Raw genomic sequence first — 14,464 nt, forward strand, 5'->3', positions numbered from 1 at the left:
ACAAATAAAAATGTGTGTGTGTGTGTGTGTGTGCGTGTTTGTGTATTTTGTACCTCTGTGTATCATGTTACCACTGAACAATGAGTTTAGAGCTTTAATGAATTAGTCCTGCAGGACCCCCTTTCTAAGCTACAGATATGATCTACTGTTGATGAAATCACCTCCGTTGATGCATCGGGGACCCGATGCATGGACGGGAAACTCAGAAATATGTAATACAGGGCAAGTGAATATATGTAAGCAATCTACTCAAAAAAGGAAAAATTAAATAAAAACCTTAGGAACCAACAATAAACGCAAACTCTCCAAAGGAAAGTATTAGTGAAAACTGACATCACTGTTCCCCTGAATGGTGAACCAAATCTCTTCACCATCCGATGCCTTACACCCCCTACCCTATAACACCTCCCGCTGCTCCCTTACCCCTACACTGCTCTAACTTCCCCCTAGTTCCCCCATTTTACTTTGTTACATTCTGTCTGATACTGAGATTGTCCAAAATGATGATGAGAATATCTTGTGTAGCTGTGATCTTGTGTCAGTGGTAAATACAAATGTATAAAAGGAAATGAAAAACTTCTTTGACACATTTCAATTCTTGAAAACTTTCCCTTTCATGTTAAATTGACCAAGTCCAGCTTTTTACTGTACTTCTCAAAAGACATTTGTGTCATAAACGTGGCTTCAGTTCTGTCTAATTCTGCCTGGATAACAGCGGGGAATTCTACTGGTGACATTTACACTAGAACCTGTTGTTGTCTATGTGTTTCTATATTAAGATCTCTGCCTTCTAAAATATCCCTACACTGTGCCAAGGGCCGGGCAGTGACTGACGCCAGGGAAAACAGAAGTACAGATTCAATACAGTCCGATCAGCAGGTAAAGTTCCTCTATTTCAGCTGATTATGTATTTATGGATCATTTGCTGTCTGATACTACAACAGTCTGTGTTATGTGATTAAAACAGGGAGTTATAACTTCCTGTAGCTTTCTGATAAGAAATACAATATATATTATACAGAAAAACACAACTCGCATTAAGTATTGTCTACCACTATCAGAGAACTTTAACAGGGTATATTACCGAGGTACATTATCAGGGTACATTATCAATATTAGTTATCAAGGCACATAAGCTATTTTTTTAACAATAAAACATAGTGATGCCATAAATGCTGATCTGTTTGTGGATATTTTGACTTGTGGAGACGTTTCCAGTTGGTGGACATATCTTACAGTTCTGGGAACAGGAGACAGCTGCAAAATTGTCCCAGCAACATTTAAAATGTTTGCTGCATCTATACAGAAAAATAAGGGTGGTGGATGGGTCCCTTATTTCAGCTGGGTGTCTGTTTGCATTGTGTATACCCAGAAAATAAGTAATAAGATACATAATTCTAGTATTGTTTACCTTAAGTTCACAATCAGGTTATGAGTGATAACACCCCAACCCAATGGGAGAACTTCTTTTAATTTGTGTGTCTTGCATGTTCATGTCAGTACATGTTTGAAGCAAGTTTGGCTATAAGAATCCATAAATGGTGTGTGTGAAACCTGGGAATAATCAGCAATGCCATGTGCAAAAGTGTTATTGCAGGTGATTAGCCTGCATATCTCTCCCACCATCACCACCTCCAGTCCTGCAAATCCCCCCCACCACCACCTATCCTGCATATCCCCCCACCACCACCTATCCTGCATATCCCCCCACCACCACTGCCTCCTCTCCTGCATATCTCTCTCCACCACCACTGCCTCCTGTCCTGCATATCTCTCTCCACCACCACCGCCTCCAGTCCTGCATATCTCTCCCACCTTCACCACCTCCAGTCCTGCAAATCCCCCCCACCACCACCTATCCTGCAAATCCCCCCCACCACCACCTATCCTGCATATCCCCCCACCACCACCTATCCTGCATATCCCCCCACCACCACCTATCCTGCATATCCCCCCACCACCACTGCCTCCTCTCCTGCATATCTCTCTCCACCACCACCGCCTCCAGTCCTGCATATCTCTCCCACCATCACCACCTCCAGTCCTGTATATCTCTCTCCACCACCACTGCCTCCAGTCCTGCATATCTCTCTCCACCACCACTGCCTCTAGTCCTGCATATCTCTCCCACCATCACCACCTCTAGTCCTGCATATCTCTCCCACCATCACCACCTCCAGTCCTGCATATCTCTCTCCACCACCACCACCTCCAGTCCTGCATATCTCTCTCCACCACCACCGCCTCCAGTCCTGCATATCTCTCCCACCATCACCACCTCCAGTCCTGCATATCTCTCCCACCATCACCACCTCTAGTCCTGCATATCCCCCCCACCTTCACCATCATCTATCCTGCATATCTCTCCCACCATCACCACTTCCAGTCCTGCATATCTCTCTCCACCACCACCGCCTCCAGTCCTGCATATCTCTCTCCACCACCACCACTTCCAGTCCTGCATATCTCTCTCCACCACCACCGCCTCCAGTTCTGCATATCTCTCTCCACCACCACCGCCTCCAGTCCTGCATATCTCTCTCCACCACCACCGCCTCCAGTCCTGCATATCTCTCTCCACCACCACCGCCTCCAGTCCTGCATATCCCCCACCACCACTGCCTCCTGTCCTGCATATCTCTCTCCACCACCACCGCCTCCAGTCCTGCATATCTCTCCCACCATCACCACCTCCAGTCCTGCATATCTCTCCCACCTTCACCACCACCTATCCTGCATATCCCCCCCACCATCACCACCTCCTGTCCTGCATATCCCCCCACCACCACCGCCTCCAGTCCTGCATATCTCTCTCCACCACCACCGCCTCCAGTCCTGCATATCTCTCCCACCTTCACCACCTCCAGTCCTGCATATCCCCCCCACCATCACCACCACCTATCCTGCATTTCCCCCCCACCATCACCACCTCCTGTCCTGCATATCTCTCTCCACCACCACAGCCTCCTGTCCTGCATATCTTTCCCCCCCGTGCCTCCATTCCTGAATATCTCCCCCCACTACTACCTCGCTGACTGTCCTGCATATCTCTCCCCCGTCCCTCCATTCCTGCGTATCTCCCCCCACAACCACCACCCCCACCACTACTTCCTCTCCTGCATATCTCCACCCTTCACCTCGCCTTCAGTCCTGCATAGCTCCACCCCCACTTTGCCTCCATTCCTCACGTATTTGCGACACAATTAGATGTGGACGCATACTCTTAGAATGAATATCTCTCGTGGGTGCTGGAGGACTGGTACAAAATTATGCGATGATGAGATCAGAAGCACTATCTAGGCGCATCTACACCTGGCACAAGGATTACTGTTATCTTTCCTAACGATAAGATTTAGCAATTGATTCATATTCAGTGGCTAATTGATTTTACTTGTTACTGTTTGGTTTAAATGTTATTATTTAGATAATATAGACAATGTCATCATAGTTGTGGTCTTACATTTCTTTTCTGTCTCCTCTTTTCAGTATTTTAAAATGAGGGCGAGATCTTCTGACCGTTTATCTGCTTTTGCCGTCATCCTCATATCTGTTGTAACGCTGATCCCCCTTATACAGGTAATATGTAAACAAATAATGTCGCTCATCCAGCGTTTATAATGTCCCTGTACTGCCCCTCCCCCACTGAGCATCAGTCGCTGACTTGAAGGAGTAGCAGACAGCAACTTCTTACCTGTCGAATGTCTGTGATACACCGGGAGTGTGTGGCTATGATGTCACAGCTCGGCGGGGCGTCCACAGAACTTGCGCCAACCTTGATTATTCCATTACAATTCGCGCTGTTTCTAATCTAACACGTTTCTCCTTCTGATACTTTGCAGTATATACTGTATTGATGCGTGGAAAATATAACTGATTAAACATTTTTGTCTTATATTTATTTTTTATTGTATTGAATTCTTGTAAGAAGTGATTGTCTACCCCCAAAACATAATAAGTGTTGCAAAACACACCCATTGTCCATTATTTCATCATCATCATCATCATCATCATCATCATCATCATTTATTTATATAGCGCCAGCAAATTCCATAGAGCTTTACAATTGGGAACAAACATTAATAAGACAATACTGGGTAATACATACAGACAGAGAGGTAAGAGAACCCTACTCACAAGCTTACAGTCTATAGGACAATGGGAGTTAGAAACACAAGGGCATGTGCTACATCATATTGCACAATGGACCAGCTAGAATGCAAAGGTAAAACTATTGAGTGGGCTGTGTGTACCAATGTTGGTCAGAGGGTTGTTGTCTTGTGTTAGCAGTGTAGAGGATGGTAATAGGGGAGATTAAGATGGTGGTTGAGGAATATCATAAGCTTGTCTGAAGAGGTGGGTTTTCAGAGAACGCTTGAAGGTTTGGAGACTAGAGGAAAGTCTTACTGTGCGAGGGAGGGAATTCCACAAGGTGGGTGCAGCCCGAAAAAGTCATGTAACCGAGAATGGGAGGATGTTAATATGTTTAACATTATTGGAATTTTGCAATTTCATATTGTGTGAAGAATGTGTCGACAATAAAGATATAAGAAGATACTGTTCTTCAATATTATAGAATTCCCCTTAATATTAGATGAGACTGACCTTGGGTGTCTCAGGAAGTGATGTGAGTGTTACTGTGTAGACTGGACCTGGTTTAATGATAATGTTTCCATATCTGTGTCAGGTGGATGGTAGAAGAATGTCTAGGAGAGATGTCTTTTCGGGGAAGGAGTCTGTCCTCGACATGGCTGTTTCCTCGTTTGATGATCAGTACAAAGGATGCAGTGATGTGATGGAAGCCGAAATTCCCAAACTCTTCAAAACCGAGTATTCTGAAAATAAAGAATTTGCAGACGGCTGGGATACAGCTACATTTAGTTGGGCGGAGAAAAAGAAGGGACGAGTGGTCGTACCTAAGGGCTTCAAGGATGAGTATGCCATTGCATTACTTGCTTACACCATAAATGGTCCTCTGCACAAGGTTTTCAATGATGCTGTGAGAGAGGCTGGTCGATCCAAGCAGTATTACCTGAACAATTTCAAATTTAAGGTTCTGCACTACTACCTGACCAAAGCTCTTCAGCTATTGGACGAAATAGAAACACCTGTATGCCACAAGGTCTATCGAGGGATAAGAGGAATAAGATTTAAATCTGACACTCGGAAACCCATCCGTTTTGGACAATTCACTTCCTCTTCTATGAATGACGAGAGTGCTTTGCAGTTTGGAGAGGACACGTTCTTCAACATCCATACTTGCTATGGGGTCAACATCAAGAACTTCTCATTCTTCCCAGGGGAGGAAGAAGTGCTTATACCACCCTATGAAAAATTTAAGGTGACCAATTTCACTAAAGAGAGAGACAGGAATTTCATCACCCTAACGTCTATGGAGAAATCAAGTGTTTACAACTGTGAGCTTGTGAAAGGTGAGTTGTACGTGATATCCATCTCAGTATGAGATAGCAGGCTTGTAAAATGCAGGGTCAGTCTCCTATATTCTAGATTTATCTGTGTATATTCTCATCCACTCTGCTTGTTCTCCCTCCTCTCCCCTGGTCCCTTTTTCTCCCTTGCATCACTGCCTCCTTTCGTGCCTGTTTTATCCTCTCTCCCTTAGGATGTAAGCTTGTATGAGCAGGGCCCCTCTCCCCTCCGGTCTTCATACCGACTCTTCTGCTCCACCCTCACTCCATATGTCTGCCCGGAGTTTCCGAAGCATTGGTACTTAGTGTTTATTGTTCTGTGATGTTTTACCCTGTATGGTCTACTGTTCGTATTATGTAAGGCGCTGCGAAAACCCTGTGGCGCCCAACAAATAAATGATAATAATAATAATAATATTTTCTGCAAATTTCAGATGCTATAGATAGATTTCTATATGTTACTGCAAATTTAAACTTTGCAAGTAAAGATCCTCAAACGTGAACATGTCAACCAAACACTTCATACTACCTGATACTAACACCGAGAGAAATAGAAGGTTCAGAAAATTATTTTACAGAGCAGGGCTGTTTCGATATTTAGTTTCTTTTGTCAGCAATAAATGGAGATTATCTAAGGTCCTCACGGGCTGCCTGAAGACTTTCCTGTCAGTACCAGTAATAGCAGGGACACAATGAACAAACTGGGGTTACACTTGTCCAAACATCCAACTTGAGGCTGGAGGACTTCATTACTTGTGACAAATAACGAGGTAATTACATCCTGACTGTCACGTACTGGACCCACCGACCAGTCTGCCAGGTTCTCCCACTGGGTTCTCCCAGTGCTGAGGCATCGCATCTGTCCAGGGATGGGCACCCTCTTGGATTCGGATCTGCTCATCTTTTATCTTCTCTGGCATTCAGCCATACGCTAATTAGCTGTTCCTCCCACTCCTAACTCTCAGGTATTTAAGGCACCTGTGCCTCTCCTAAAATTGACAGATCCTCTTGTCCTTTGGCCTGCTCAGTTGAGGATTAGTTGGCTCCTGTCAGCCTGGAAAATCAGAGTCTCCAGCTTCTCAGCTTTATCTGGCAATCCAGATATCCTAAACCTGCAGTTATCTGACAAATTCGGAAAACCATAGTCCATAGCTTCCTAGCTTAACCTGGCAATCCAGACATCTTGTATGTGCAATCATCTGTCAAATTCAGAAAATCAGACTCAGCAGTTCCCAGTTTAACCTGGTAATCCAGACACCCTCTACCTGCAGTCATTTGTCAAACTCTTAAAACCAGACTCCAATATGAGTCACAATGACCCAGTCTCATCCACAATGACCCAATCTCATCCACAATGACTCAGTCTCACCCACAATGACCCAGTCTCATCCACAATGACCCAGTCTCATCCACAATGACCCAGTCTTACCCACAATGACCCAGTCTCATCCACATTGACCCAGTCTCACCCACAATGACCCAGTCTCATCCACAATGACCCAATCTCATCCACAATGACCCAGTCTCACCCACAATGACCCAGTCTCACCCACAATGACCCAGTCTCTCCCACAATGACCCAATCTCATCCACAATGACCCAGTCTCATCCACAATGACCTGCATCTTCTCCTAGGCCCACTGAATTCTTAGATAACTAAACAATCGTTGATCTTATTGAATACAAATAATTGGGATGCTATGTAATGATGCTGCGGATATTTCTTCCAGGAATGAGTATCATTTCAGTGGTGACTGGGAAAGGGGACACCCAAATTTGGTTTAGGAGAACTAATTAATATTTAAAGTTCTTAAATTGAGCTTTGCCATTTTACATGCTGAAGATGTAACTGTGTAGGCTTCATCATGAAGCAGTAGCGTCATTCTTTAGCAGTTGGATGTGTAGATATATGTACATATGATATCAATGCAGTATCATTGTAACAAAAACATTATATTTTTGTTTTACAGACAGAAGATGTAAATCTATGTGGTGTCCATTCAATTCAGGTAATAAACACGTCCATAGATCTGAACTTGTGTAATGATTTATACCCCTGTGTTTGCAACTTGGAGGTTGGACCTCAGAGGCTGGTGGCAGAAACTGGTGTTTAATAGTAAGAACTCCCGATGTCCTGGCCAAAATTCGCTATATAAGATCAGGTCACAGTTCTGTACTTTAATATAGGGTAGACTGATTAATATGTGCAGTCAAGATGAGAGCCCAGGGATAATACACCTGACAGCCAAGGGTACATCCAAGGGTCTGGTACACTGCAGGTTCAGGATAATATCAAAAGCCATAGTAAGGATGATAGCCCAGGGATAATACACCTCAGTCAAGGTGAAAGCCAGAGGTCTGGGACACAGGAACAGGTTCGATAGGTGACACAGCAGGAGTTAATCCCAAGTGTCGGTATAGGTGAACATAAAAGGAGAGAGAGCAGAGATCGTGGTCAGAGTATAGCTGAGGGTTTGGTGCACAGGTAATCAGGATCGATACACTGCTGCTAAGTGTTCACTCTCAATAATCTGGTGACCCAGGGATTGGGTTGCCAGGTAAATATAGCGTCTGAGACTATGGTGTCATAGCCGAGTCCATAAGAAACCTTTCGCTCCATTAGTTTAACCTCCAAAATCCCCTCTCGTCTCCGGTGGCCAGGAACCACAACTCCCAATACTGCTACATCTCAACGTCTGTCCAAGGGTGTCAGTGCTCCATAGACACTAACAGTATATGTGATCTGACGTAGGGACAGAACAGGATATGTTATAACAGGTCAGTTTGTTATCAGGAAAACCTTCTGCTATAAGTCCAGTAGGACACGTTATCTGGATAGCCTCACATTTAAAGGGAAACTTCCCTTTTAAAATAATATCCATCAAAATGACAGACAAAAGATCTGTTAACCTAGCCCCATGCCCACAGCTAGGCAGAGGTATCAGGAAAGTGGCCCTATAGTGCAGCGTCTGTGGCCCTAACACATGAGGTTCAGAATGCATCAGATCATTCTGTAATATGATATCTTTCTGTGTCTCCATCAATATTCCAGACAGGATGTCTGTTCCTAGAGTGTGTAGAGAGATCTCCAACATACATCATAATGTGGAAGTACACATTAATCTGTCATTAATTCCATAATACAGCACAATCCAAATATTTCAATATAATAATATCATTGTCAGTGTTTATGTGATTTCCTGCCTCCTGTCATCACTGGCATTGTACAGAGACGTATTCAGCATCTAGAACTACAACCCCGATGGAAGTCTGTTTGTTACCTCATTCTCCAACACACAAACACACACAGACATAAACCCATCATACACACCACACACACACACCTTCACCAAACCACACAAAAACATACTAGACACACACACAAACCACACTTTCTTGAGTTTCTAAAGGCCGCAGGAAGACGTTTGAGGGTTTGAAAGACAATTTGTGACAATTGTATCTGGTTGGAGATATTATTACTTTTTGGTAACTTGTTGGTTTGCCTCTAACCTAGTGGCCATAATTCAGATAATGATAAAGGTCTGTTTATTGAATGGTACACTCCCCAACAGGTCACATTGTCCGGGTGTTGTGTTGCTTCCATATTGGAGGTTAGGTCTTAGTATTTAAGAGGTGGTTTGGGCAGATCAGCCCGTTGCCAAGTTTGTCTCTTAGATTTGGAGAGATTATTTATTTACGGTAGCCAGGAGTGCGCATTGTCTGCTCTTCTAGTCATTAATATAGATTATAATGCTTTGATTGAGTCTTTAAAACTAGAAATTCTAAAGCAACTGATGGGACCTAGAGTGGGACATAGAGTGGGACATAGAGAGGGACATAGAGTGGGACATAGAGAGGGACATAGAGTGGGACATAGAGAGGGACATAGAGTGGGACATAGAGTGGGGTGGGTTGTGTGGGTTACTCATCTCCGTTTGTTACTTTTCCTCTATTGCTTTTTATTTTTCAGTTAACTGGCAATCATAAACACGTGTAAGTATCGTACAATGTTATATATGATACAGGTCATACTGAAAGTTGAGAAAACCAGAAAGTAAAAAAAGAAAATTATTACTCTTGCTCAACGATAATCTAATAAACAGAGCACGCAAGTGTCACTGTGAGGAGCACTGCTGCGCAATAAAATGAGGAAAGGAACGTTGCGGTAGTGTGGCAAAGACAGGGTAATTTCGAAGTGTAATTTAACTGTTTTATAAGCATTTGGGATCCAAATTACAGAAAAAATTCTAACTCCTAAGTACTCCAGATGGTAGTTCCCATAAGTGTTTACCTATCTGATGCATCACTTCCTCTTCTAACACATAATTTCCTGTGCAACATTACACTCTAACATTACCTCCTACCCTCCTGATTTGAAGGGGGAATGTTACCCAGAAACCTCTCCATCCCCTTCTTTGTGGCGCTACGGGGAAGAACGAGAAAGTCATTACAACAGTTTTTTAGACATTCTAATATCCGGTTTGGTGCTTTATTTGTGATTTTATATGGGCTATTGGGTTCATGTTAATGGAAGTAGTTGCTGTAAGTGTGAGGACTGTGCGTCCTGGTGGGCTCTTCGACACTCACCCAGGTGAATTGTTGCGACCAAAAGCCTAGTTTGTTCAACAAATGGCAAAACAGGTGAAGTGATGTGCAGGTAGCTCCCGGAAAAAGTCCTTACAAGCACAGTGTGTTCACGTGATGGAAACACAGATCATGGTCACCACAAAGATCACCTCTACAGACCACAATCACAGGTTATATAACCCTCATTATTCCCACGGTGATGAAGGTAAAAGGGGGGGGAGGGAATGTATTAGGCGGTAGCCAGCTTGTGATAGGTGGTAAGATGATAGGGCTAACCCTGGGGTGCCCGCCCTCTGCTGGCTGGGGACCGTTGGTTCCCTAGTGAGAGGGTGCCTAGGAGTCTGGGTACTTTTATGCAATGCCTTTGGGTGGGTGATATGGAGTTTGTGTCCCTTCATTGTTTAGCCCAGACACCTTGTTCTGTCTTATCCCTGAATAACTATTTCACTTGGCGACATTTAAGAATAAATCATATAACCAATAACCTTAAATATGCATGTATTTAATAGCATATGCTAGCACAGGCATATGAACACAAAGTACAAAAAACTGTAACACAGCGAGATGAGGACAGTTCAGTACACAGAAAGAGGTGATGGAACACAGGTGTCCTTGTGTCTTATTCTCTCGAGTCCAAACTCACAGCATGGTTTTCACAGTAAGAAATATCAGTTGTACACTAATCATGTTCTGTTTTGTGTTATTCCAACAGCTACCAGCATGGAGATGACTTCCCTCAAAATAATTAGTGTCCTGGTCCTCCTAACCCAATCACTGAGAAATGTCTTCAGCTCATGATAAAATCACTGGGAGATGTCTTCTACTCAAGACACAATCACTGGGAGTTATCTTCTATTCATGACACAACCACTGGGAGTTATCTTCTATTCATGACATAACCACTGGGAGTTATCTTCTATTCATGACACAATCATTGGGAGATGTCTTCTATTCATGACACAATAACTGAGAGATGTCTTCTTCTCATGACACAATCACTGGAAGATGTCTTCTTCTCATGACACAATCACTGGGAGATGTCTTTTATTCATGACACAATCACTGGGAGATGTCTTCTTCTCATGACACAATCACTGGGAAATGTCTTCTTCTCATGACACAATCACTAGGAGATGTCTTCTTCTCATGACACAATCACTGGGAGATGTCTTCTATTCATGACACAATCACTGGGAGATGTCTTCTTCTCATGACACAATCACTAGGAGGTGTCTTCTTCTCAAGACACAATCACTAGGAGGTGTCTTCTTCTCAAGACACAATCGATGAGAGATGTCTTCTATTCATGACACAATCACTGGGAGATATCTTCTATTCATGACACAATCACTGGGAGATGTCTTCTATTCAAGACACAATCACTGGGAGATATCTTCTATTCATGACACAATCACTGGGAGATGTCTTCTGCTCATTCAGTTCCGTAATCCCAGGATAAAATGTGTATTGATCCAGATTTTGCAGCTATGTGACTACATGAACAATGTCTCCTATGGTAACATTCAAATTCAAGCCACTGCCTACACCCTCTGACCAGACACTCCTCCAACCTTCAATCTTTCCATTTCTGTCACCAAACCCTTCACTTCAATATAGCCTATCATACTCACAGCAGATTCTACTCCAACTAGGAGTTATAACAACTACCATCCCTATCTCCACTTCGACACCCACTTTATCCTATTGTCTCAGCATTGCCCTCTCCCTCTGGACCTGGATGTCCACATGATGTAAAAGAAAATGTGATTCATCAGACCAGACCACTTTCTTCCATTGCTCCATGGCCCAGTTCTGGTGCTCAAGTGCTGATTGTAGGGGCTTTTGATGGTGGATACGGCTACATAGCCCCATACTCAGCAACCTGCGATGTACTGTGTGTTCTGACACCTTTCTATCATAGCCAGCAATTTGTGCTACAGTAGCTCTTCTGTGGTGTTGGACCAGACAGTTTAGTCTTCGCCCAACAGGCACATCAGCGAACCTTCGGCGCTCATGAGCCTGTCGCCAGTTGACTGGATGTCGTTTCTTCAACAACTTTTGGTGGATACTAACCACTGCATACTGGAAACACCCCACAAGACCGGACGTTTTGAAGATGCTCTGACCCAGTCGACTAGCCATCACAATTTAACTCTTGTCAAGGTCGCTCAGATCCTTTTGCTTGCCCATTTTTCCTGCTTCCAACACATCAACTTCAAGAACTGACTGTTCACTTGCTGCCGAATATATCCCACCCCTTGACAGTCAATGTTATTCACTTTACTTGTCATTGGTTTTAAGTTGTGGCTGCTCAGTGTGTATATATATATTTGTATTTATTTATTTTTTTGAACAGTGTTTTTCCAGTGGTTAGAGATGTTCAAAAATTTCAAACCAGTTCGAAATTTGATCAAATTTCTTTGGTTGAAAGACCATAAACATGTTTTTGGTACAGTTGTCAATAGACCCTGATTTTTGCAGTTTGCAGTTTACGGTTTGCTCTAAAATTTGTATTTATATTTTTATTTTTTAAATAAAATAATATTTTTTAAAAATAAAAAAGCATTCTACATTTTTATTCGTTTGAACAGTGAACACTACAATGTTTAAAGATTGAATTTCCTAGTTCATATTTGCCATTCCATGTTCACAAATTAAGCTTCAACAGGCTCAAACTGTTTGACGTTCTTTAATAAATCTAAAATTCAGGAAATTCTATTGAGTTTTTGAAATTTTGCGCCAATTAACGGTCCAAGAAATTATTTGCGGTCGGTTTGAGCATCTCTAGCAGTTGGTATTGAAGGAGCAGTTCACTATAACACTATTTACTGTATAATGTGATTGTTGGTACTTTGATTTCATTAAATGATGTGTTCCAGCTTGTAGCTAGTTAGTAACTGCAGACTGTGAGAACAGTCACAGAATGTTTCAGTTAATATCTGTTGGGTGCATTATAAAATATATAAACTGTATTTTTCTTATCAGTGATTTGTAATGACTTCAGCATGTATTATTATCACCTGTGCATTGTAATGAATAGCATAAAAAAATGACATATAGTCACGTGAAAGAGAAATCTGTGCTGAACATATCAGGACATAAATTACCAATCATCCAGTCCTCACTAAGTCCTAAATCTTTTCTCTTGTGAAAAATAATAAAGCATAAAAGATTTTACTTTGTAATTATTTATTCAACAAAAATATACTAACAAGAAGAAGCCACATATGGAAAACTCTCTGTGATGTGCACGGTCCACTACGCGGAGCTTAATCCACATTCCTTGTTATACCCGTCCATAGTGCTTTCTCCTTCTTATGCTACTATATCTCAGATTAATTAATAACACCTTGGGAACAAAAACGTTGAGAGAAGCAACATTATCTGCTGTATCTTTGCCTTTGAGAATTGCACGCAGTAGTGAAAGTAAATTTGGCCATCAAATTGGAATGAGATTTGGTTGGAGATGTTTGGAGAATCATTCACCTGCCCCTCTGCCCCCTCTCCCCATCACCACTGCCAGCCGTGTGCTACTGGGGCTCATCACATCTAGGACATGTGTTTCCATCACCATTTACAATCAATGTCACTTTTGAGCGCAGATCCCTAAATATGAAAGTCCTGAGTTAGAAGACCGAGAGAAGTTGCTGCTTATTAAGGTATTAAGGACAACATGAGACGGGAGACCCCTCGTAGAGTATTCAAGGCAGTGATAGGAGAGAGCTCATATTGTGATACCGGGAGATGTCTCATCATACGGACAACTGAAGGTTCCGAGCTGCGTTCTGTAATCTCCCAAAAACTGTCATCAAGCTGAGAGCGGTGACAATGGCGATGGCGGCTGCGCTGGAGCACTGGAAGAAAACCAGCAGTTAACAGGTTAATGTCAGTAACTCTGATATGAGGTGGGAGCTGATGGAGATTGTGAGCTGGTACTGAAACGCTAATACTGATAGTTATAGGGGTGGATGTGGGTGATCACATTATTTTATTACAGTGCTTCGGTCTTGAAAATGTCATCAACCTCTTTCCCAATTTAGGCTTTGGGACCATGTACCCGTTTCCTTCATTATAAAACTATTCTTTTCCTCTGTTGGTGAACTGACCGTTAATTGCTTACAGCTCAGGGATTGCCAGGTCTATGGTATATTCTTACGTACGCCTTATAAAAGGCTTATCTTAAAGAGTCAAAATAGGACACATCTCTAAGGGTCATGCTTGACTTGCATCTCCAAACCTCTACTGTTCTGCACTTGCATGTGAACACCTCCGATGCACCTCTGTAAGGACTCACAAACAGAAGATATGCTCAACTCCAACTAAGGTTGCGAGTTTTGTGCAATTCCTTAAGTGGGTTAAAAAGACTTCCGTCAATCTTCAGATCAGGTCCTGAGGTTCCATATAATATAGAGAATGGGACAGTTAGTGCTCTGTTTGCCAGTGGGTGAAAA

The 14,464-nt window shown here is 42.8% G+C and overlaps 2 protein-coding genes across 3 annotated transcripts in view; one reads left to right on the forward strand and one right to left on the reverse strand.

Moving 5' to 3' along the window:
• Window positions 1-727: 727 nt before the first annotated feature.
• ART1 (ADP-ribosyltransferase 1) lies at window positions 728-13,172 on the forward strand. The gene is made up of 5 exons (XM_075198393.1): window positions 728-879; window positions 3,487-3,576; window positions 4,685-5,429; window positions 7,397-7,435; window positions 10,726-13,172. Exons 2-5 carry the CDS (start codon window positions 3,496-3,498, stop codon window positions 10,809-10,811), a joined length of 951 nt encoding a protein of 316 aa, XP_075054494.1. The 5' UTR covers window positions 728-879; window positions 3,487-3,495; the 3' UTR covers window positions 10,812-13,172.
• Window positions 13,173-13,185: 13 nt separating this feature from the next.
• LOC142140651 (protein sel-1 homolog 3-like) overlaps window positions 13,186-14,464 on the reverse strand; it is a 58,279-nt gene continuing 57,000 nt past the window's right edge. For both annotated transcript variants that reach the window (XM_075198392.1, XM_075198391.1), the window contains exon 24: window positions 13,186-13,867. In XM_075198392.1, coding sequence (XP_075054493.1) covers window positions 13,766-13,867 — 102 coding nt within the window. In that variant the 3' untranslated portion in view covers window positions 13,186-13,765. The remainder of the gene's footprint in view (window positions 13,868-14,464) is intronic.

Source organism: Mixophyes fleayi, chromosome 2 (assembly GCF_038048845.1).
Source record: "Mixophyes fleayi isolate aMixFle1 chromosome 2, aMixFle1.hap1, whole genome shotgun sequence".
Taxonomy (NCBI): domain Eukaryota; kingdom Metazoa; phylum Chordata; class Amphibia; order Anura; family Limnodynastidae; genus Mixophyes; species Mixophyes fleayi.